The sequence below is a fragment of the Lepus europaeus genome, chromosome 9 (genome assembly GCF_033115175.1).
Source record: "Lepus europaeus isolate LE1 chromosome 9, mLepTim1.pri, whole genome shotgun sequence".
NCBI classification, from domain to species: domain Eukaryota; kingdom Metazoa; phylum Chordata; class Mammalia; order Lagomorpha; family Leporidae; genus Lepus; species Lepus europaeus.
The window spans coordinates 25030130-25056666 of record NC_084835.1 but is presented as its reverse complement, the minus strand read 5'-3'; the positions used below and the strand labels follow the sequence as shown (position 1 = coordinate 25056666).

Here is a 26537-nt window from a genome sequence, read left to right as displayed (position 1 = left end):
TGAAAAAGGAAACGTAACAACAGACACCACAGAAATAAAAAGAATCATCAGAAATTACTACAAGGACTTGTATGCCACCAAACAGGGAAATCTATCAGAAATGGATAGATTCCTGGACACATACAACATACCAGGAAGACATAGAAAACCTAAACAGACCCATAACAGAGACAGAAATTGAAACAGTAATAAAGGCCCTCCGAACAAAGAAAAGCCCAGACCAGATGGATTCACTGCTGAATTCTACCAGACATTTAAAGAATAATTAACCCCAATTCTCCTCAAACTATTTAGGGCAATTGAAAAAGAGGGAATCCTCCCAAAGTCTTTCAAAGAAGCCAGAATCACCTTAATTCCTAAGCCAGAAAAAGATGCAGCATTGAAAGAGAATTACAGACCAATATCCCTGATGAACATAGACCCCCCCAGAGTCAGGTTTTTCTGCTAGGCTCAGGGCTCGTGCAGACCTGAGGTCGCCCTGCTTATGACGTATGTCCAAAATGGCGCCTGCTCTTTGTCTTGCTCGCCTTTGAGACGTGAGTGGAGAGAGAGAAACTCGTGTCCATATCGGTCACTTTTTTTTTTTCCCTCTCTCTTCTAGTTAGCCTGGTGAACTTTTCCCCACAGGGTTGAAGCCTCGTTCCCTCTAGGCGCCTCTTTCCACTTGCCCGCTGGTGTCTCAGGCTATTGAGGTTCAGCTCACCTCGCGTTCTAGCGCTGATGTGTTGAGTCTGCCACTGGTGTCCCAAACTGTGGGCTCCCACGCACTCCACACAGGTTCACTGTGAATCACTAGTTCCGGAAGAGTTACTTCTGTTGTTTCTTCCCCTACTCTACTTGAACCCGCAGTATCTCCACTTTTATTAAAATGTCTCTTCCCGGACTATCAGTGTGCTCCCTTCCTATTCCGCCATCTTGCCACTCTGAATAGACATTTTTCAAAAGAGGAAATCCAAATGGCCAACAGGCACATGAAAAAACGTTCAGGATCACTAGCAGTCAGGGAAATGCAAATCAAAACCACAATGAGGTTTCACCTCACCCCAGTTGGAATGGCTCACATTCAGAAATTTACAAACAACAGATGCTGGCGAGGATGTGGGGAAAAAGAGACACTAATCCACTGTTGGTGGGAATGCAAACTGGTAAAGCCACTATGGAAGTCAGTCTGGAGATTCCTCAGAAACCTGAATATAACCCTACCATTCAACCCAGCCATCCAACTCCTTGGAATTTACCCAAAAAAGCCATCTGCACATTAATGTTTATTGCAGCTCAATTCACAATAGCTAAGACCTGGAACCAACCCAAATGCCCATCAACAGTAGACTGCATAAAGAAATTATGGGACATGTACTCCATGGAATACTATACAGCAGTCAAAAACAATGAAACCCAGTCATTTACAACAAGATGGAGCAATCTGGAAAGCATCATGCTAAGTGAATTAAGCCAGTCCCAAAGAGACAAATATCATTTGTTTTCCCTGATCGGTGACAACTAACTGAGCACCAAAGGGAAACCTGTGGAAGTGTAATGGACACTATGAGAAATAGTGACTTGATCAGCTATGGTGCTGACTGTTGATGTACAAAATAATACTTTATCCATTTTAGTATTTTTTTTTGTGAACTCTGTAATTAACACACAATTATTCTTAGGTGTCTAAATCTTAACTGAAAAGTGATCCCGGTAAAATATAAGAATGAGAAAAAGAGAGGGAGGAGATGTACAATTGGGGACATGCTCAATTGGACTTGCCCCCAAATGATGGAGTTAGAAAAGTGCCAGGGGATTCCAATACAATCCCATCGAGGTGGCATGTACCAATGCCATCGCACCAGTCCAGGTGATCAATTTCAGTTCACAACTGATCACACTGATAGATCTAAGAGTCAAAAGGATCACACAAACAAGATTAATGTCTGCTAATACTAACTGATAAAACCAAAAAAAGGGAGAAAAGGATCCAACGTGGGAATGGGGATACACAGCAGAAACATAGAATGACAGATGTCCTAAATAGCACTCTGGCTTCAGAATCAGCCCTAAAGGCATTTGGATCTGGCTGAAGAGCCTATGAGAGTATTTTAGGCATGGAAAGCCAAGACACTCTGGGGAAAAAAAAAAAAAAAGATGAAGAAGAAGACCTAAATGAAGGATCTCAGCGAGTGTGATCCCAGTGGCAAGAACAGGGCCATCAAAGTAGGAGGTACCTGTCTCTGAAGGGAGGAGAGAACTTCCACTTTGACTATGGCCCTGTCAGAATACGATCGAATTCGGCGAACCCTAAAGGCTTCCATAGCCTCGGCAATTCATGGCTAGAGCCTTGGGAGATTACTGACGCCATAAACAAGAGTGTTAAATTGTTAAATCAACATCAGGAGTCACTGTGTACTTATGTCTCATATGGGATCTGTCCTTAATAGGTTGTCCAAGGTGAAGTAATGATATAACTTGTACTGAAACAGTATTTTTACACTTTGTGGTTATGTGTGGGCGTAAACTGATGAAATCTTTACTTAGTATATACTGAAGCGATCTTCTGTATATAAAGATAATTGAAAATGAAAAAAAAAAAAAACCCTTGTGTTAAACTGGAAATTACATAGAAAAGTAATCAATCTTTTTTAAAAAATATCATGCAGGATCTCTGTCATTAATGTGCTGTACACTGTGATTTAATGCTATAACTAGTACTCCAACAGTATTTTTTCACTTTGTGTTGCTATGTGAGGGCAAACTGTTGAAATCTTTATATATACTCAACTGATCATCTGTATATAAAGAGAATTGAAAATGAATCTTGATGGGAATGGAAGGGGAGAGCGAGTGGGAAAGAGGAGGGTTGCGGTTGGGGGGAAAGTTGTGGGGGAGGAAGCCTTTGTAATCCATAAGCTGTACTTTGGAAATTTATATTCATTAAATAAAAAAAAAACAATAAATGGTGCTGGGAAAACTGGATTTCCACGTGCAGAAGCATGAATCAAGACCCCTACCTTTCACCTTACACAAAAATCCACTCAACATGCATTAAAGACCTAAATCTACGACCTGACACCATCAAATTATTAGAGAACATTGGAGAAACCCTGCAAGATATTGGCACCTGCAAAGACTTCCTGGAAAAGAACCTGGAGGCGCAGGCAGTCAAACACAAAATTAGCTATTTGGATTACATCAAATTGAGAAGTTTCTGGATAGCAAAAGAAACAGTCAGGAAAGTGAAGAGGCAACTGATAGAATGGGAAAAAATATTTGCAAACTATGCAACAGATAAAGGGTGATAACCAGAATCTACAGAGATCAAGAAACTCCACAACATCAAAACAAACAACCCACTTAAGAGATGGGCCAAGGACCTCAATAGACATTTTTCCAAAGAGGAAATCCAAATGGCCAACAGATACATGAAAAAATGTTCAAGATCACTAGAAGTCAGGGAAATGCAAATCAAAACCACAATGAGGTTTCACCTCACCCCAGTTGGAATGGCTCACAATCAGAAATCCACCAACAATAAATGCTGGCGAGGATGTGGGGAAAAAGGGACACTAACCCACTGTTGGTGGGAATGCAAACTGGTAAAGCCACTATGGAAGTCAGTCTGGAGATTCCTCAGAAACCTGAATATAACCCTACCATTCAACCCAGCCATCCCACTCCTTGGAATTTACCCAAAGGAAATTAAATTGGCAAGTAAAAAAGTGATCTGCACATTAATGTTTATTGCTGCTCAATTCACAATAGCTAAGACCTAGAACCAACCCAAATGCCCATCAACAGTAGACTGCATAAAGAAATTATGGGACATGTGCTCTATAGAATACTATTCAACACCGGCAAAAAGGAAGACCTTTCTCTCTGTCTCTCTCTCTCACTATCCACTCTGCCTGTCAAAAAAAAAAAAAATAGAATACTATTCAACAGTCAAAAACAATGAAATCCGTTCATTTGCAACAAAATGGAAGAATCTAGAAAACATCATGCTGAGTGAAATAAGCCAGTCCCAAAGGGATAAATATCATATGTTCTCCCTGATCGGTGACAACTAACCAAGCACCAAAAAGGAAACCTGTTAAAGTGAAATGGACACTATTGAGAAACGGTGACTTTATCAGCCCTTGCCCTGACTGTTGATGAACAACTTAAATCGTTATCCCTCTTAGTATTTTTTTGTCTGTTCTACTTAATATTATTGATTGAATTCTGTAATTAATACACAGTTATTCTTAAGTGCTGAAACTTAACTGAAGCGTGATCCCTGTTAAATATAAGAGTGGGAATAAGAGAGGGAGGAGATGTACAATTTGGGACATGCTCAAGCTGACTTGACCCAAACGGTAGAGTTAGAAACATGCCACGAGATTCCAATTCAATCCCATCAAGGTTGCATGTACCAATGCCATCTCACTAGTCCATTTGATCAATTTCTGTTCACAGTTGATCATAATGATAGGACTAAGAATCAAAGGGATCACATAAACAAGACTAGTGTCTGAAAATACTAACCGATAGAACTAAAAAGGGAGAGAACAATCCAACATGGGAAGCAGGAGACACAGCAGATTCATAGAATGGCGGATGTCTTAAACAGCACTCCGGCTTCAGAATCAGCTCTTAAGGCATTCGGATCTGGCTGATAAGCCCATGAGAGTATTTCAGGCATGGAAAGGTAAGACACTCTGTCAAAAAAAAAAAAATGACATAAATGAAAGTTCTCTGTGTGTGAGATCCCAGTGGAAAGAACGGGGCCATCAAAGAAGGAGGTACCTTTCTCTGAAGGGAGGAGAGAACTTCCACTTTGACTAGGACTTTGTCTAAATATGATAAGAGTCGGTGAACTCAAAAGGTTTCAACAGCTTTGGCATCACATGACTAGAGCCTAGGGAGATTACTGACGCCATAAACAACAGTGTCAATTTGTTAAAGTCAACAACAGGAGTCACTGTGCACTCACTCCTCATGTAGGATCTCTGTCCTTAATGTGCTGTACATTGTGATCTAATGCTATAACTAATACTCATACAGTATTTTTCAGTTTGTGTTTCTTTGTGGGTGCAAACTGCTGAAATCTTTACTTAATATATACTAAACTGATCTTCTGTATATAAAGAGAATTGAAAATGAATCTTGATGTGAATGGAAGGAGAGAGGGAGCAGGAAAGGGGAGGGTTGTGGGTGGGAAGGAAGTTACGGGGGGGGGGGGGGGGGGAAGCCATTGTAATCCATAAGCTGTACTTTGGAAAGTTATATGCATTAAATAAAAGTTTAAAAAAAAAAACTGCCAACCCAGAATACTGTCCCTTGCAGAGCTCTCATTTATGAATGAAGGTGAAATAAAGACCTTCCATAAAAAAGAGAAATTGAAAGAATTTGTCACCACCCTTCCAGCCATGCAAAACATGTTTAAGGATCTGCTACACACAGAAATACAGAAACATGGTCATCACTATGGAAGAAGGTATAGGAAGAAAATCTCCCAGTAAAAACACAAAGGAAATCCAAAGTAAATGATTAAATAGTTATGAAAAAATGGCAGGACCAAGTCATAACTTATCAACAGTCACTCTGAATGTAAATGGCCTCAACTCTCCAGTTAAAGACACAGACTGCCTAAATGAATTATAAAACAAAACTCTTCTATTTGCTGCCTACAAGAAACACATCTCACCAACAAAGATGCACACATTTGAAAGTGAAAGGATGGAAAAAGATATTCCAAACATACAGAAAACAAAGAGGAGCAGGCATAGCCATCCAAATATCAGACAACATAGACTTTCACACAAAATGGTTAAAAGAGACAAAAGAAAGGCACTATGTAATGATTAAAGGATCAATTCAACAGGAAGATGTAACAATTATAAAAGCATATGCACCTAATTACAGGGCACCTGGTTACTGAAAAGAAATGTTAAGAGATACAAAAAGAGAGATAGATTCCAATACAATAGTAATGGGGGACTTTAGTACCTCACTTTCAGCAATGGACATATCAACTAGACAGAAAATCAGCAAGGAAACAACACAGTTAATCAACACTAAACATCAAATGGACCTAACAGATATCTATAGAACTTTCCATTGTACAGTTACAGAATACACATTCTTCTCAGCAGTGCATGGAACTTTCTCTAGGGTTGACCACATACTAGGACATAAAGCAAGTCACAGCAAATTCAAAAAAACTGAAATCATATCATCAAACTTCTTGGACCACAATGAATTGAAGCCAGAAATCAGTAACACAGGAGTCCTCAGAGCATATGCAAATACAAGGAGACTGAACAACGTGCTCCTGAATGAACTCAGGGTCATTGAAGAAATCAAAAGAGAAATCAATAATTTCTAGAAACAAATGAAGAAGACAAAAAAACTTATCAAAATTTATGAGATATAGGCCGGCGCCATGGCTCACTAGGCTAATCCTCCGCCTGTGGCACCGGCACCCCAGGTTCTAGTCCCAGTTGGAGCGCTAGATTCTGTTCTGGTTGCTCCTCTTCCAGTCCAGCTCTCTGCTGTGGCCCAAGAGTGCACTGGAGGATGGCCCAAATCCTTGGGCCCTGCACCCACATGGGAGACCAGGAGGAAGCACCTGGCTCCTGGCTTCGGACCTGCACAGCACGCCAGCCGCAGTACACCAGCCATAGCGGCCATTTGGAGGGGTGAACCGACAGAAGGAAGACCTTTCTCTCTGCCTCTCTCACTGTCTAACTCTGTCTATCCAAAAATAAAAAAAACTTACAAGATGTAGCAAATGCAGTGTTAACAGGAAAGCTTATAGCAACAGGAGTCTAGATAAAGAAACAGGAAAGGCACCAAATAAAAGAGTTATCAATCCATCTCAGGACCTGGAAAAATACAACAAACCAAACCCAAAACTAGTAGGAGAAAAGAAATAATTAAAATGAGAGAAGAAATCAACAAAACTGAATAAAAAATACAAAATTTCAAGAATGCAGAGGTGGTATTTTGAAAAACTAAACAAAATTGATATACCATTGGCCCAGCTAACCAAAAAAAAAAAAATAGAAGAGAAATGACACAAATCAATAAAATGATAGATGAAAAAGGAAATATAACAATAGACACCACAGAAATAAAAGAATCATCAGAAATTCAACAAAGAGTTGTATGCCTACAAACTGGGAAACCCAGAAGAAATGAATATTCCTAAGAAATAAACCTACCTAAATTGAGCCATGAAGACATAGAAAACCTAAATAGACTAATAAACAAGATGGAAACTGAATCAGTAATAAAGGCCCTCCCAACGAAGAAAACCCTAGGACCAGAGGGCTTCACTGCTGCATTCTACCAGACAATTAAAGAAGAACTAATTCCAACTTTCTAAAGCTATTCAAAAGAACTGAAAGAGAGGGAATCCTCCCAAATTCTTTCTATGAAGCCAGTACCACCATAATTCCTAAAACTAAAAAAGATGCAACAAAGAGAATTACAGAACAATTTTCCTGATGAACATAGACACGAAAGTCCTCAACAAAATTTTAGCCAGTCAAATGCAACACACATAAGAAAGATAATTCACCCAGACCAAGTGGGATTTATCCCTGGCATCCAGGGATGGTTCAACATTCACAAATCAATCAATGTGATAATCACATTAAAAATTGCTAAATAAAAACCATATGATTATCTCAACAGATGCAGAGAAATTATTTGATAAAATACAACACACTTTCATGATGAAAACTCTAAATAAATTTGGTATACAAGGAACATTCCTCAACACAATCAAGGCAATTTACGACAAACACTTGACCAGCATCATACTGAATAAGGAAAAGTTGGAAGCATTCCCTCTGAGATCCAGTACGAGACAGGGATGCCTACTCTCACCACTGCTATTCAATATAGTACTGGAAGTTTTAGCCAAAGCCATTGGGCAAGAAAAAGAAATCAAAGAGATACAAATTGGGAAGGAGGAAGCCAAACTATCCCTCTTTGCAGATGATATGATGCTTTATTTGGGGAATCAAAAGAACTGTACTAAGAGACTATTGGAACTCATAGAAGAGTTTGGCAAAGTAGCAGGATATAAAATCAATGCACAAAAATCAACAGCCTTTGTATACACAATGCCACAGCTGAAAAAGAACTGCTAAGAACAATCCCATTCACAATAGCTACAAAAACAATCAAATACCTTGGAATAAACTTAACCAAGGATGTCAAAGATCTCTATGATGAGAATTACAAAACCTTAAAAAAAGAAATAGAAGAGGATATCAAAAAATGGAAAAATCTTCCATGTTCATGGATTAGAAGAATTAATATCATCAAAATGTCCATTCTCCCAAAAGCAATTCACAGATTCAATGCAATACCAATCAAAATACCAAAGGCATTCTTTTCAGATCTGGAAAAAATGATGCTGAAATTCATATGGAGGCAGAGGAGACCTCGAATAGCTAAAGCAATCTTGTACAACAAAAACAAAGCTAGAGGCATCACAACACAGGATTTCAAGACATACTACAGGGCAGTTATAATCAAAACAGCCTGGTACTGGTACAGAAACAGATGGATAGACCAATGGAACAGAATAGAAACACCAGAAACCAATCCACACATCTACAACCAACTTATATTTGATCAAGGAGCTAAAACCGCCACACATCTACAACCAACTTATATTTGATCAAGGAGCTAAAACCGATCCCTAGAGGAAAAAAAAACAGTCTATTCAAAAAAATGTTGCTGGGAAAATTGGATTGCCATGTGCAGAAGCATGAAGCAAGACCCCTACCTTACACCTTACACAAAAATCCACTCAACATGGGTTAAAGTTCTAAATCTACGACCCAACACCATCAAATTATTGGAGAACATCGGATAAACCCTGTAAGATATATAGGCACAGGCAAAGACTTATTAGAAAAGACCCCAGAGACACAGGCAGCCAAAGCCAGAATTAATAACTGGAATTACATTAAATTGAGAAGTTTTTGTACTGCAAAGAAACAGTCAATAAAGTGAAGAAGCAACCAACAGAATGGAAGAAATTTTTTGCAAACTATGCAACTGATAAAGGATTAATAACCAGAATCTACAAAGAAATCAAGAAACTCCACAACAACAAAACAAACAACCCACTTAAGAGATGGGCCTAGGACTTGAACAGATATTTTTCAAAAGAGGAAATCCAAACGGCCAACAGATACATGAAAAAATGTTCAGTATCACTAGCTGTTAGGGAAACGCAAATCAAAACCACAATGAGGTTTCACCTCACCCCAGTTGGAATGGCTTTCATACAGAAATCAACAAACAATGATTGCTGGCAAAGATGTGGGGAAAAGGGTATCCTAATCCACTGTTGGTGGGAATGCAAACTGGTAAAACCACTATGGAAGACAGTGTGGAGATTCCTCAGAAACCTGAATATAGCCCTACCACATGACCCAGCCATCCCACTCCATGGAATTTACCCAAGGGAAATGAAATCCACAAATAAAAGAGCTATCTGCACCTCAATATTTATTGCAGCTCAATTCACAATAGCTAAGACATGGCATCAACCTAAATGCCTGTCACTGAAGTCTGGATAAAGAAATTATGGGATATGTATTCCAGAGAATACTACACAGTGGTGGAAGGAAGGAAGGAAGGAAGGAAGGAAGGAAGGAAGGAAGGAAAGGGAGGGAGGGAGGGAGGGAGGGAGGGAGGGAGGGAGGGAGGGAGGGAGGGACTTGCAATAAAATAGCAGAATCTGGAAAACATCATATTGAGTGAAATAAGCCAATCTCAAAGGGACATATATCATATGCTCTCCCTGATCTGTGACAACTAACTGAGCACCTAAAAGGAAACCTGTAGAAGTGAAATTGACACTATGAGAAACAATGACTTGATCAGCCCTTGTCCTGACCGTCAGGAACAGTTTATCATTTTTTTCACAATTTTCTTTTTCTACTTAATTCCATTGGTTGAACCCTTTACTTAACACAAAATCAATCACAGGTGTTTAAATCCAATTGAAAGTTGATCCCTGTAAAAAATAAGAGTGGGAATAAGACAGAGAGGAGATGTACAGTTTGGCACATATTCCCACGGACTTTCCCCTAAGGGTAAAACTAAAAACTTGCCATGGGACTCCAAATCCCATTAAGTTGGGTGGTACTAATGCCATCTTACTAGTTAAAGTGATCATTTTAAGTGCATAACTGATAATAAAGATAGGAGTAAGTGTCAAAGGGATCACATAAATAAGATCAAGTGTCTGCTAACAATAGATAGAATTAAGAAGGAGAAAATGATCCAACATGGGAAGCCGGCCACACAGCAGACTCACAGAATGACAAATGCCCTAAACAGCACTCTGGCCTCAGAATCAGCCCTTAAGGCATTCAGATCTGGCTAAAAAGTCCATGAGAGTTTCTCAGGCATGGAAAGCCAAGACACTGTGAAAAAAAAAAAAAAGATCTAAATGAAAGATCTCTGTGAGTGAGATCCCAGGGGAAAGAAGGGGCCATCAAAGAAGACAGATACCTTTCTCTAAAGGGAGGAGAAAATTTCCACTTTGATTATGGCCTTGCCTAAATAATGTCAGAGTTTGTGGACTCAAGAAGATTCCATAGCCTTGGCAGCTCATGACAAGAGCCTCGGGTGATTACTGACGTCATAAATAGGAGTGCCAATTGTTAAATCAACAACAGGAGTCACTGTACACTTGCTCCCCATGTAGGACTTCTGACCTTAATATGTTGTACTATGAGAATTAATGGTAAAACCAGTCTTCAAACAGTACTTTATACTTATTGTGTTTGTGTGGATGCAAATTGTTGAAATCTTTACTTAGTATAGAGTCGGTCTTCTGTAAATGAAGATAATTAAAAATGAATCTTAATGAAGAATGGGATGGGAGAGGGAATGGATGTGGGAGGGTAGGCATGGAGGAAGAACTGTTATATTCCAAAAGCTGTGCCTATGAAATTTATAATATTAAATAAAAACTTTCTTTAAAAAAGTGAATAAAAGTTAAAAGAAAAAAAATGCTATATTCCACTTGGCCCCAAAATAAAGGCAGACACTGATAAATCTCTCTACACGGCCTCCCAAAATCATATGGATCAAAACAAAACAGGGAAAGGGGCAAATATAACCATACATAACCTATGTATTTAACATACTGTATGTTAGATAATACAAGGGACCACAAAATACTTTACATAGAAAAAATTTCCAAATTATAAAAGCACTAATTCAAGAGCTGCTATCAGCACTGTACAGTTCTTCATTACCACAGTTCCAAACGGTAGCCTCCCTGCACTAACTTATTTCCCCTTCAGATACAATGCTTTTCTAAGACTGCTACTTCTTTTTCACTTATACTCTTCAGACTATTATTTGTACTATACACAAAGGCCTGCAGTGATAAAATGACTAATCTCAGCTTATACAGCACAGCAAGGAGCAACATGTGAAACAAAGTATAGATAAAAATCTGGGCTCAGCCCAACTGGGCATTCTGTTCTCAGATTTAAAACAGAAATAAATGGGGTCAGGTGTATAGCCTAGAGGCTAAGATGCCTGTGTTCCACACTGGAGTACCTGTGTTCAATTCTCAGCTCCAGCTCTTCCCTAGGAGGCCGCAGTGATGACTCAAGTATTGGGATTCTGCCACTCACATGAGAGACCTGGATTAAGTTTCAGCTCCCAGCTTTAGTCACAACCAGCACTGGTATTTCAGGAGTCAACCAACAGATGAGGGTGTGTTCTGGTTCTTTATTCCCCTTCTCCCTCTGTCTCTAAAATAATTTTTTAACTGACATACAGTGATGACAGCCTTCACTATGTCCCTCTCCAGTCATACAGCTCTAATTTGCCCTGAATACCTTCTATATCTGGTACACACTTGTCATCCTGATTATGATCCTTTGCATTCATTCTAGGGATTACTTTAATGAATCACTCTTGTACTAGATTCTCCTATTTCCTGTATCTCATATGTCGTCTTCTTTTTTTTTTTTTTAACTGGTAAAGGTTTTATTGCAGTAATACAGTCTTCCCTTTCTTGATTTATTGCTTTGTTTTGGAGGTACACATTCCCTAATAGTGTTTTGAGAACACTTACCTGAGAAGAACACTAAGATTTTTGTATGTGAGAGAAGATGTTTGAAAACTCTCATATTCTGTTCATAGGTTGGCTGAGTTATAAAGTTTCAGGTTATTGGGCTGGTATTGTGGCATATCAGGTTAAACTTTTGCCTGAGTTGCTGGCATCCTATATGGGTGCCAATTCGATTCCTGGCTGCTCCACTTCTGATCCAGCTCCTGCTAACGGATTGGGGAAAGCAGCAGAGAATGGCCCAAGTTCTTGGGCTCCTGCACCCACATGGGAGACTCAGAAGAAGCTCCTGGCTTTAGCCTGGCCCAGGTCAGGACACTGTGGTCATCTGGGGAATAAACCAGCAGATAGAAGATCTCACTCTCTATCTCTCCCTCTCTCTCTATAATTCTTTCAAGTAAAAATAAGTAAATCCAAAAAAAAAAATTACTTTGGTGCCAAAAAAATGAAATTCATGCATAGACTTTTCATAATATGCACTTTTGTGAACTTTTTGAAGACCCCCTCATATTTATGGGAAAGGAAACAAAAAGTTAACTGGAGGCTCCAAAAGCATGGATGAAACTGGCTGACCTTAGGATTCACTACACAATGATCTGGCTGTATCATTTGTTGTGGAAACCCTGACATCACAGTATCAACTGGGAGATAGTCAGAAACTGCATCAATCATTCAAGCAAAAAAAAATTAAAATTGTTAGATAAAAGATGGTAAACAACTGAAAAATTTAAAAGAAAGCACTAGAATATAAAGAAGTAGCAGGGGCCAGCATTGTAGCATACTGAGTGAAGCTGCTGCCTATGACGCCAACATCATCCCATACGGGTGCCGGTTCAAGTCCTGGCGCTCCACTTCCAATCCAGCTCCCTGCTAATGGCCTGGGGAAAGCAGCAAAAGATGGCCCAAGTGCTTGGGCCACCCAGGTGGGAGACCCAGAAAAAGCTCTCTGCTTCAGCCTGGTTCAGCCCCAGCTGTTGGGGCCATCTGTGAAGTGAATCAGCATATGGAAGACCCCCCTCTCCCCACTCCCCTCTCCCCTCTCCCTCTAACTCTGACTTTCAAACAAATGAATAAATCTTTTTAAAGAGAGAGAGAAGCAGCAGCTGCAAAAGACAATTATCACACTTAGGCTGAGGGAAAAGTAAACAAGAAAAGAAAGCTTGGCAACTTAAAGGTCTCAAAGAGCTAAGACACGGATCTATGAGGATATGTAGTGCTAGTACAAACACCCTATCCACGGACTGTTCAGTGAAGAATTACTGGAGGTCATACACCAGAACCAAGACCACTGCCTCCCAAGGGAAATACTGCAGGCATCGATCATCTGCAGAGCAGCCTGCCAAAGGGGTAAAACCAAAACAGGTAAAACCTTTCCCCTTTTTTCCCCTCCAGCCTAAGCATCTCCTTGTAGTACTTCTTTATTGACAGAGCCTAAACAGAATCAGCTGACAAAGAAGAAAAGCATCTTGCAAAGACTTGGAAGAGTGAGTTTGCAACTCTTATGCAATGAATCAATAACTGGCACAGTTAGCATCTTTAGAGCCTTCCTCCTGCCTTGGTAAGACTGCCCACAAAAGACTCTTTCAACTATTGTCTTAAAATAAAAATATGAGTTTTACTGAGTTCTTTACATTATTATTCCATGTTTTTCTTCTTATTGGAAAAGTTTTTAACCATCCATTCACAATCTGAACAAAAAAAAAAAAGGAAAAAAAAAACGGCTATTTTCTAAGTGTGTCACAGACACATGGGAAGAGAACCCTACCTCCTGTTTAGAATATAAAGGTCTTGCTACCAGAATTTCAAGAGATAAATGGATAATTAAAGATAGATGTTTCAGTATCAAATATTCAGTAGGCATACTGCCACTTAATCCCCAGCTTTCAAAATGGAACATATTTCCTCAACTGTGCCAGAAATCTCCCAATTCTACAGATGCTCTTTTTAACCTCTATGTAAAAAAAATAATAAATAAATAAATAAATAAAATAAGCTTCTAAAACTTTCAGAAACAACTGTGCCATAATTTCCTATCCCTGTGATATGCTGTGTAAGCACATTTAGTTCTCAACTATTCCCACTACCAGCTTAAGATTCAGCTATCTCAGGTCTACCAAGACAGAGTTCCCACTCTCAACTCCTTGCCAACTTTTCTTTTCCTTGTAGATATATTACTTTCTTCATTCCTGTATTTCATTTTGGTAGCACTTCATAAAGAAGTAGATACTCAGTATTCTATCATAATGCAAAAGCTTCCAAACACTGTTTTCAACATAGTGGCCACAGTGGCAAATTTTCATCCTTTGACAGTATATAAGCTTACTCTAGGGGAAATCCTAAATATTCTGATAACAGCCCAATACTATTAAAATTAATTATATAATCTGCCAAGGTGCCTCTCCTAAAGACAACAAAAAATCTTCCAATCCATTCATAAATAGATGTATATACTGTTACCTGTTTTTAAACTGTTCACTCATTTATGCTCATTAAACAAAACTGTAAGAAGGGTTAAATATCTGATACAAAAAAAATTTTAATCCTTACAGAACCATGTAAAATAAACTGTAAAGGAAAAAACTAGAGGACTACTAACCATGGCACACCATGGTAACAGGTCAAAGAATAATAGTTCATTTATCCACTTGAAACTTCCACTAAAAATAGCTAACTTACATATCTTACAGGAGGACTTGAAACATCACAAGGTCATGGTCTCTGTCATAAATCACCTAAAAAGAGCCAGAAATAGAATCCTGGTCTCTCAAGAATCACTCCATTATTCTCTCCACAAAGTCAATGTAATATCTAGACAAAAGTACACCAGGAAATGGCAGTACATCAAGAGTCACTGTGTACTTACGTCCCATATGGGATCTGTCCTTAATGGGTTGTCCAATGTGAAGTAATGATATAGCTAGTACTGAAACAGTATTTTTACACTTTGTGGTTATGTGTGGGCGTAAACTGATGAAATCTTTACTTAGTATATACTGAAGCGATCTTCTGTATATAAAGATAATTGAAAATGAAAAAAAACCCTTGGTGTTAAATTGGAAATTACATAGAAAATTAATCAATTTTTTTTAAAAAATCATGTAGGATCTCTGTCCTTAATGTGCTGTACACTGTGATTTAATGCTATAACTAGTACTCCAACAGTATTTTTTCACTTTGTGTTGCTATGTGAGGGCAAACTGTTGAAATCTTTATATATACTCAACTGATCATCTGTATATAAAGAGAATTGAAAATGAATCTTGATGGGAATGGAGGGGGAGAGCGAGTGGGAAAGGGGAGGGTTGCGGGTGGGAGGGAAGTTATGGGGGGGGGGCATTGTAATCCATAAGCTGTACTTTGGAAATTTATATTCATTAAATAAAAGATTTTAAAAAAAGGTATGACTTAAGAACATAAAGAGAAAAGATATATCAGTTGAAGTTGCCTGGGACCACTTATCAAAGGCCGTGAAATACTTACATTAGCAACATCATTTTTACCCTAGAAAAAACTGGTTTGGAACATACACAAAACTACAAAATAAATTATGACCCTCCTCTGCCTGCTACAGGCTATCTTTAAGACTCTGGCAGAGGTAAACATATTATATCTATATAAAACTTCAAACCCTGAAGTTTCTTTCTCCAATAGCCTACAATTACTAACTCAATTCTCATAAAACAGCTCATGAATGAAGGTTTCCTGATGACCATAGAACCAGATTTTAAAATACTTCTATTGCTCAAGTGTCCAAAAGTAGAAAACTATATATAAATACATCTGTTAAATCTTCATTCATTTAATAAAGTAGCCTAGTAGAGGAAACAGCAAAGTCCATACAACCCAATAGACTTTAGAAATGGATCTCAAAACCAGAGTCATGTTTGCCTTGCTGCCCAACCCTGCTGACTTCTATGTTAAGGAAAGCCTGAAAGATGCTAGCATTGAAGGTCTGTGCTTGCTTAATTAAATCATCTCAATTTCTGATACCATGGACACCCATTCTTCCCACTCCTCCTGCCACAAAACTAGTCCAGCTCAGATCACATTATGGGACAGGCTGCAAAAGTGAAATAGGAAGGTTGGAGAGCAACTCTAGACTCATTACATTTTTCCAGATAAGCCCTTCTCCATAGTATATAGACATCTGGAACTTGCTGGTCTAAGGGGGTGAGGTGGGAGCCTGGGAAATCACTTTCAAGTTCATAAGAGTGGCCAGGGGCCAACACTGCAGCACAGCAGGTTAAGCTAGTGTCTACAGTGCCAGCATTCCATAGGAGATGCCAGTTGGAGTCCTGGCTGCTCCATTTCCAATCCTTCTCCTTGCTAATGCACCTGAGAAAGCAGGAGAGGATGTCCCAGATCCTTGGGCCCCTGCACCCACGTGGGAGACCTGGAAGAAGCTCCTGGATCTTGGCTTCTGAACAGCCCAGCTCTGGCCATTGTGGCCATTTAGGGGAATGAAGCAATGGATGATAGATTCTCTTTCTTTCTTTCTTTCTTTCTTCCTTTCTTTCTTTCTTTCTTTCTTTCTTTCTTTCTTTCTTTCTTTCTCTTTCTTTGTCTCTCTCTCTCTCTCTCTCTCTCTCTCTCTCTCTCTCTCTCCCCCCCCTTCGCCTCCTTCCCTCCCTCTCCCTTTCTCTCCTCTCTAACTCTGACTTTCAAATAAATAAATGAAGGAGAAGAAAGAGGAGGAGGAGGAATAGGAGCAGGAGCAGCCAAACAAGATCCTAAGGACCCTCTGATTCCTCCTTCCTCAAATTCAGATTTACTGAACATTTACTAGGTAACTTGCATAGAAGGATAAATACTTTTACGTCATGCTCAATCCCCCTAGAAGACCGAAAATTTCATATCAAGGTAAAAGCTGTGGAAACAGAGGCTCAGAAAGTTAAGAATTTTCCCAGAATCAGTTGGCAGATACTTAATAAAATAAAGCTTGGGAGCTTGGGGGAGAGAGAATATGAGTAGGAATGAATAAAAGACAGAAAGAAATAAGTGGCTCTCAAGAAACAGTGGTTTAGACTATCACTAGTGTTTCCAAAATGAGTCATTCAATGGATTCCAAATAGCTTAATACTCAGTGCAGACAAGAAGAATCGTAATCCTCATTCTGCCACATACTACCAATATTCCTTCAACTCCTTAAGCTTTAGTTTCCTCAACTAAAAAATACAGGTAATATGTTTCATAAAGCTATTGTGAAAGTAATAGCTAAAATAGTGAAAGTATAATGCCTACTACAATTGCCTAAAACATAGTGGTTACAGAGCAAATGCTAACTGTTCTAAAACTTTTTTTTTTAATTTTATTTTATTAATTTATTTTATTGACAGGCAGAGTTAGACAGTGAGAGAGAGAGAGACAGAGAAAAAGGTCTTCCTTTCCGTTGGTTCACCCCCCAAATGGCCACCACAGTGTCAGGTGCCTCCTCCTGGTCTCCCATGCGGGTGCAGGGCCCAAGCACCTGGACCACAGCAGAGAGCTGGAGTGGAAGAGGAACAACCGGGACAGAATCCGGCACCCCAACCGGGACTAGAACTAGGGATGCTGGCGCTGCAGGCGGAGGATTAGCCTAGTGAGTCGTGACACCGGCCCTTTATATAACTTTAAAACATTAACTTAAGTTCCCAGCACAATGGAAAAATCCATCAAATCTATAAAAATCTATCATTTGTAACTAGTAGTGTTAAGTCTTTTTTTTTTTATTTGACAGGTAGAGTTATAGACAGTGAGAGAGAGAGAGAGACAGGGAGAAAGGCCTTCCTTCCGTTGGTTCACCCCCAAAATGGCCGCTACAGCCGGCGCACTGTGCCTATCCGAAGCCAGGAGCCAGGTGCTTCCTCCTGGTCTTCCATGCAGGTGCAGGGGCCCAAGCACATCCTCCACTGCCCTCCTGGGCCATAGCAGAGAGCTGGACTAGAAAAGGAGCAACCGGGACTAGAACTCAGCGCCCATATGGGATTCCAGTGCCACAGGCAGAGGCTTAACCAAATGAGCCAGGGCGCCAGCCCAGTGTTAAGTCTTTAAATCTACATTATACAAACAAAACTAAGCACTCCGATTTCAAATTCTGAGGCAATTTTCATATATAAATCATTCCCTAAAATTATCAAAAATAAACTATATATTCCAACAAGCTTTTCTTTTGATCAAAAAGATAAAGCTTTTCCATATAATCATAATAAAACTTCAAATGTTAAATGCCATTACTAAATAGCAGGGAATATTTATTCACGAAATAATAGAGAGGAACAAAAAATGGTACCCAAAATAAGAGTCTCCTCAATTCTTTATTATATGATTTTTCAATAACATTAGTAATAATGAAATGCTTTGTTTCATCTCTGTACATGAATCAGAAAGTTAACACTCTTGCTGATATTCTTTGACTATTAGAGTCAGGCTAGTTATGATTAAGAAAACTAAACTTAGGCTCAATAGGCTAATCCTCCGCCTTGCAGCGCCGGCACACCGGGTTCTAGTCCTGGTCGGGGCACCGATCCTGTCCCGGTTGCCCCTCTTCCAGGCCAGCTCTCTGCTGTGGCCAGGGAGTGCAGTGGAGAATGGCCCAAGTGCTTGGGCCCTGCACCCCATGGGAGACCAGGAGAAGCACCTGGCTCCTGCCATCGGATCAGCGCGGTGCACCGGCCGCAGCGCGCCAACCGCGGCAGCCATTGGAGGGTGAACCAACGGCAAAAGGAAGACCTTTCTCTCTGTCTCTCTCTCTCACTGTCCACTCTGCCTGTCAAAAAAAAAAAAAAAAAACTAAACTTAAATAAATTAAAAACTAGCATAGAATAGTCCTACTGGTGAGAAAATGAGTGAATCAAAATTCAAAAAGAAAATCAAAAGATTTCTAGGTAACTAAATTCTGGCTAACTTTGTATACTCACTGATAGATTCAACTTGAACAACACAAAGACTGTATTTATTATGGTTTTTTTCCCTTTCTGCAAACAAAATAACTATGGCAATAGCTGGATTCATCCTGCTCAGAGAAAAAAGAATTAACATTTATAATGCTTAGATCCTTTTGGAAAAAGGATTCTGTTATTAAATATTGGCTAATTTAAGAAACAGGTTGTTGGCCGGCGCCGCGGCTCACTAGGCTAATCCTCCGCCTTGCGGCGCCGGCACACCGGGTTCTAATCCCGGTCGGGGCACCGATCCTGTCCCGGTTGCCCCTCTTCCAGGCCAGCTCTCTGCTGTGGCCAGGGAGTGCAGTGGAGGATGGCCCAAGTGTTTGGGCCCTGCACCCCATGGGAGACCAGGAGGAAGCACCTGGCTCCTGCCATCGGATCAGCGCGCCAATCGCGGCGGCCATTGGAGGGTGAACCAACGGCAAAAGGAAGACCTTTCTCTCTGTCTCTCTCTCTCACTGTTCACTCTGCCTGTCAAAAAAAAAAAAAGAAAGAAAGAAAGAAAGAAACAGGTTGTTCAGTATCACTTTAAAGGAGAAACTTTCTATTAAATATGTATGAAACTATATCTATAATTTAGGGGGAAAAAACAGATTTATTCTCTCTAGCCTGACAGTGGAAATGTTCTTACAATAGAGTCAACATCAATTTTAGGGCTGCAGACAGGTATGGGCATCTAAGTCAAACCAGACTAAGACAATGAGAAAGAAGACAGAAGGTAGAAATACTCAAGGTTAAATGAAAGCTGGAGTCAAGTGAGAAATCTGAGGATTTCTTGTATGTACAAGAGTACATACAAGACCTAAAGTTAAAGCAGGCTATGGAGCACAAATCTAGACAGTAAGGCAGGACATGAAAATGACAAATCAACAAACGTACACAGTTAGGATAATTGGCATAACTCATCCAGAACAAATCATGTATCACAAGAAACAGACAGTATTTCAATACTGAAGCCAAAGAATTTTCTGCATACTTTCACTCAGAAGCATGAGCCCAGGAAATACGCAGAAGCTGAATTTCTAGCACGGACACATGTAACGAAGACAAGGTACCTATTTGAGAATTAGCACTTTTTTAAAAAGATTTTATTTATTTATTTGAGAGGGAATGTTACAGACAGGGGGAAAGACAGAGAGAAAGGTCTTCCATACACTGATTCACTTTCCAAATGGCTGCAAACGGCCAGAGCTTGGCCAGTCCAAAGCCAGGAGCCAAGAGCTTCTCTGGGTCTCCCAGGTGGGTGGAGGAACCCAAGCACTAAGGCCATCTTCTATTGCTTTTCTAAGCCATAAACAGAGAGCTGGATCAGAAGAAGAGCAGCTAGGACTTAGCCAACTATGTGACAGTTCTGATCTCTTGAATTAGCTCTTAAAACAGAATCTGTCACTACTTACAACAGAGAAAAAGGTATCAACCAACTAACAGCAGACAACAGTCTGAAGTCACCACAAATGATTTTCAAATACTTTAAATACTCATCAACCTCTAGAGCCTGTAAAAAGTTTCTTTCAAGACAAAGAGATACCTCAAAACCAAATCATTTATAAAATCTTCCCTGTTCCTCTCTCTATTGCTTCTTGTCCTAGTAAAATTAGTAATTCAGATATCTGTATAGTAGCTACAACACATTAACTTATACCTCGTATATTCTAGTATAAATATGTATTCATATATCTTTCATCCTAAGCAGACACTCATCCCATGCAGGTGGATAAAGAAATTTTAACACTGTACTTTTTAATCACCAGAATAAAAGCTAAGAATGGCCTACAGAAGGTAGGTATCAGTAAATGACATATGATCCTCATTCACGTGGGCAATAGCATAATATTGGAGCTCCTCTGCTGATATACCAGGGGTCCTTTATTCACTGCTTGCTTAAGATATACACTCACAGTAATAGTCTTCTGAAACCAGGATAATAACACTTCTTAAACTATTTTTGTTGCTTATCTGAGGCACTTGTTGTATGTTAAATTTTTCATCTGTCATTTTTTTTGAAAGAAACAGAAAGCTAAGTCAACTAACTGGAAAGGTAGATGCAAAGAGAAATACACTTAAGTATTCAAGAGAAAACAAAAATATATCCTGAAAGAAAACCTCTGTATCAAATACTACTCAGTAATCAATGAATTCAATAAATACACTCAATTTAAGATTAAATTTTAGATTTCAGCCTTAAACAGTAGACTAAACACAAATATTCATCAGTGCTCCCTCCCAGAATCTCAATAAAATGACAGTAAATAAAGGATCAAAATTAAATTAGAGATAAGCATCATATCAAAGAGCCTGGGTTTGATGCCTGGCTCTGCTCCCAAATCTGGCTTCCTGCTGATGTGCACCCTGGGAAGCAGCAGGTGATGGCTCACATACGTGGGTCCCTACCACCCACAGTATAGATCCAGTATAGATCTGAATTGAGTTTCTTACTCCTGGCTTTGGCCAAGTTAGACCATTGTGGGTTTCTGGGGAATTAAGCAGTGGGTGGGATTATTCTGTGTTTGTGTGTGTGTGTGTGTGTTTCTTTCTCTCTCTTCCCCTCCCTCCCTCCCTCTTAAATAGTTAATAATTGAGCATAACCTAGGAAAAGATTAAATATGACAAAAAAGCACTTGAAATATTTGAAGGCTTAAAAACAAATACTGGCCGGCGCTGCGGCTCACTAGGCTAATCCTCAGCCTTGCGGCGCCGGCACACCGGGTTCTAGTCCCGGTCGGGGCACCGATCCTGTCCCAGTTGCCCCTCTTCCAGGCCAGCTCTCTGCTGTGGCCAGGGAGTGCAGTGGAGGATGGCCCAAGTTCTTGGGCCCTGCACCCCATGGGAGACCAGGATAAGCACCTGGCTCCTGCCATCGGATCGGCACGGTGCGCCGGCCGCAGCGCGCCTACCGCGGCGGCCATTGGAGGGTGAACCAACGGCAAAAGGAAGACCTTTCTCTCTGTCTCTCTCTCTCACTGTCCACTCTGCCTGTCAAAAAAAAAAAAAAAAAAAAAACAAATACTAAAATTTAAGCATACAGTGAAGCCATCAAGAGTTAATTTCCAACACAAAACCCTTGGAAAGTTTAGAAAATCAGGGCTACAGGTAAGGCCAGGATATTATATGGGGCTGAATACAAAATAGACTACTTAAACTCTTCAAGAAAAATAATCGGGGCTGGCACTGTGGTGTAGTAGGTGCTAACAATAGAAATCCACCAACAATAGATACTGGCAAGGATGTGGGGGAAAAGGGACACTAACTCACTGTTGGTGGGAATGCAAACTGGTAAAGCCACTATGGAAGTCAGTCTGGAGATTCCTCAGAAACCTAAATATAACCCTACCATACAACCCAGCCATCCCACTCCTTGGAATTTACCCAAAGGAAATTAATTTGGCAAATAAAAAAGCGGCCTGCACATTAATGTTTATTGCAGCTCAATTCACAATAGCTAAGATCTGGAACCAACCCAAATGCCCATCAACAGTAGACTGGATAAAGAAATTATGGGACATGTACTCTATAGAATACTATACAACAGTCAAAAACAATGAAATCCGGTCATTTGCAACAAAATGGAAGAATCTAGAAAACATCATGCTGAGTGAAATAATCCAGTCCCAAAGGGACAAATATCATGTGTTCTCCCTGATCAGTGACAACTAACCGAGCATCAAAAAGGAAACCTGATGAAGTGAAATGCACACTATGAGAAACAGTGACTTCATCAGCCCTGTCCCAACTGTTGATGTACAATTTAATACTTTATCCCTTTTAGTATTTTTTTTGTTCTACTTAATATATTGGTTGAACTCTGTAATTAACACACAATTATTCTTAGGTGTTTAAATTTTAACTGAAAAGTGATCCCTGTTAAATATAAGAGTGGGAGTAAGAGAGGGAGGAGATGTACAATTTGGGACATGCTCAATCAGACTTGCCCCAAATGGTAGAGTTAGAAACGTGCCAGGGGATTACAATACAATCTCATCAAGGTGGCATGTACCAATGCCATCTCACTAGTACAAGTGATCCATTTCAGTTCACACACCAGAGGCACAGGCAGTCAACGCTTAAATTAACAACTGGAATTATATCAAATTGAGAAGTTTCTGTACTGCAAAAGAAACAACCAATAAAGTGAAGAGGCAACTGACAGAATGGAAGAAATTTTTTGCAAACTATGCAACTGATAAAGGATTAATAACCAGAATCTACAAGAGATCAAGAAACTCCACAACAACAAAACAAACAACCCACTTAAGAGATGGGCCTAGGACTTGAACAGATATTTTTCAAAAAAGGAAATCCAAACGGCCAACAGATACATGAAAAAATGTTCAGGATCACAAGCCATCAGGGAAATGCAAATCAAAACCACAATGAGGTTTTACCTCAGCCCAGTTAGAATGGCTTACATACAAAAATAAACTAACAACAGATGCTTGCAAGGATATGGGGAAAAAGGGACACTAACCCACTGTTGGCGGGAATGCAAACTGGTAAAACCACTATGGAAGACAGTGTGGAGATTCCTCAGAAACCTGAATATAGCCCTACCACAAGACCCAGCCATCCCACTCCACGGAATTTACCCAAGGGAAATGAAATCCACAAATAAAAGAGCTATCTGCACCTCAATATTTATTGCAGCTCAATTCACAATAGCTAAGACATGGCATCAACCTGAATGCCCATCAATAGAACACTGGATAAAAAAATTATAGAATATGTACGCTATAGAATACTACACAGTGGTTAAAAAAAAAAAATGAAATCCAGTCATTTGCAATAAAATGGAGGAACCTGGAAAACATCATGCTGAGTGAAATAAGCCAGTCTCAAAGGGACAAATATCATCATATGCTCTCCCTGATCTGTGACAACTAACTGAGCACCTAAAAAGAAACCTGTAGAAGTGAAACTGACACTATGAGAAACAATGACTTGATCAGCCCTTGTTGAGAATCAGCCCTGACTGTTGAGGAACAGCTTACTTCTTTATTCTTTTTACTATTTTCATTTCCAACTTAATACCACTGGTTAAACTCTCTACTTAACACAGAATTATTGATGGGTGTTTATATACAACCGAAAATTGATCCCTATTAAAAATAAGAGTGGGAGTAAGAGAGGGAGGAGATGCACAGTTCAACACACGGTTCCTCAGACTTACCCCTAAGCGTAAAGCTAAAAATTTGCCATGGGACTCCAAATCCCATTAAGTTGGCAGGTATCAATGCCACCTTACTAGTCAAAGTAATCAGTTTCAGTTCACAATTGATCATAAAGATAGGATTAAGTGTCAAATGGATCACATAAACAAGACTAGTGTCTGCTAATAATAACTGATAGAATTAAAAAGGAGAGAACAATCCAACATGGGAAACAGGCCATTCAGCAGACTTATAGAATGACAAATGCCCTAAACAGCACTCTGGCCTCAGAATCAGCCCTTAAGGCATTCAGATCTGGCTAAAAAGCCCATGAGAGTTTCTCAAGCATGGAAAACCAAGACACTGTGGCAAGAAAAATGACCTAAATAAAAGATCTCTGTGTATAAGATCCCAGTGGACAGAATGGGCCCTTCTCTGAAGGGAAAATAGAACTTCTACTTTGATTATGGCCTTGCCTAAATAAGGTCAGTTTGTGAACTCAAGGGGCTTCCATAGCCTTGCAGCTCATGACAAGAGCCTTGGGTGATTACTGACTTAATAAATAAGAGTGTCAATTGTTAAATCAACAACGGGAGTTACTGTGCACTTACTCCCCATATAGGATCTCTGTCTTTAATGTGTTGTACTATGTGAATTAACAGTAAAATTAGTATTCAAACAGTACTTTATACTTTGTGTGTCTGTGTGGATGCAAACTGTTGAAAACTTTACTTAGTATATACTATTTTTATGTTCTGTATATAAAAATAATTGAAAATGAATCTTGATGAAGAATGGGATGGGAAAGGGAGTGGGAGATGGGATGGTTGCAGGTGGGAGGGAGGTTATGGGAGAAAAAGCTGCTATAATCTAAAAGTTGACCTTCGAAATTTATATTTATTAAATAAAAGTTTTTAAAAAAAGACAGTGATGGCAGGTACTCATGTTATTTTTAGATCTCATTAGGAAATCCTAGAATATTTAACAAATGAATATGATGTGTTTTCATTTTTTAGTAGATAATTTTTTAAATTACCTTTTTTTCTAGATACTTTTATCATGAAAAGGTGCTGATTTATACTTCTGTTTTAAGAAAATCTAAAATCTGCATTAGAGCTTTCTTTTCAGAAATCTCAACTCCCAAACTCATTCAATCCCTGGGTCAAGTGGATTGTACTTACTCCCATATCTTTCCTAACTGCAGTCCAACTGGATCACAGCCCAGATTTTATATGAATTGTCTACATGCCCTCATCCCAACAGTTCCACTCCATTATGTCAGACAATATGGCTACTCATCATGTTGAACTGCTGAACTAGGTAGCTCAAGCTATTTCTCATGGAAACAATTTTGTTTCTGTTAATGCTCTGAATTTGCATGATTTTCCCTAACTATAGTTTTCACATAAACATTGTTGATTTAAGTGGACAATTTTTAAGAATGTGATTTATTTTAAGAGCACAATGGAAATATCTATATATGTTACAGAAGAAGACAGTAGTCAAGCTAAACTTCATTGAGCATACTTAAGGCTTTGTTTTGATTACAGCTAAAGATGCCCAAACACTCAGAAACACATAAATGAAATAATTATAATTCAATTCCACCCAAATGTAGCTGAGCATGGGTAGATTATCTATTTGAAGAAAATGAAAAATAATCATTTGACATAGTATGCAAAAATCATGTTCTGACAGTCAACAATTGTCTAGTTATTACTATTAGGTTAGAGCCCCAAAAAAGCTCATTCATACTTTTATATTGAACACAGATCAGGAGGAATTTTATCACAGTATTTTGCAATGTGATCTATTATGAAGTCAGAATGACGACTTAGAATTTACTAAAACAAATGTATGTAATACTGACAGTTCATACTTACCTTCACATTTTTCAAGAATCTGGACTGTCTCTCCTATTTCTAAGACCAATCCTTGAGGGACAGATCCTCGAAAGCTGCATATCACTAGAAAAACAAGGCAAATCCATCAATTAGCATTTTTAAATACAGAGTCACTGAATTAAGCACCAAATTTTCTTAAACATATGCTCTCCCTGGTGCCGGCGCTGTGGTGCAGCGAACTGAAGCCCTGGCCTGAAGCACCAGAATCCCATATGGGCACCGGTTCCAGTCCCAGCTGTTCTGCTTTCCGATCCAGCTCTCTGCTGTGGCCTGGGATAGCATTGGAGGATGGCCCAAGTGCTTGGGCCCCTGCACCCATGTAGGAGACCCAGAGGAGGCTCTTGGCTCCTGGCTTCAGATCAGCGCAGCTCCAGCCATTGCAGCCATCTGGGGGGTGAAACAAGATGAAAGACCTCTCTCTGTGTCTCTATCTCTCTCTCTAACTCTGTCTTTCAAATAAAATAAAATCTTT

At 39.4% G+C, this 26537-nt stretch overlaps 1 protein-coding gene across 1 annotated transcript in view; it reads right to left on the bottom strand.

Annotated features, from left to right (window-relative positions):
- Positions 1-26537, bottom strand: part of DOCK3 (dedicator of cytokinesis 3) — a 455873-nt gene that overhangs the window by 406578 nt on the left and 22758 nt on the right. The window contains exon 2 of the mRNA XM_062199955.1: positions 26045-26128. Within this exon, the coding sequence (XP_062055939.1) occupies positions 26045-26128 (84 nt within the window). The remainder of the gene's footprint in view (positions 1-26044; positions 26129-26537) is intronic.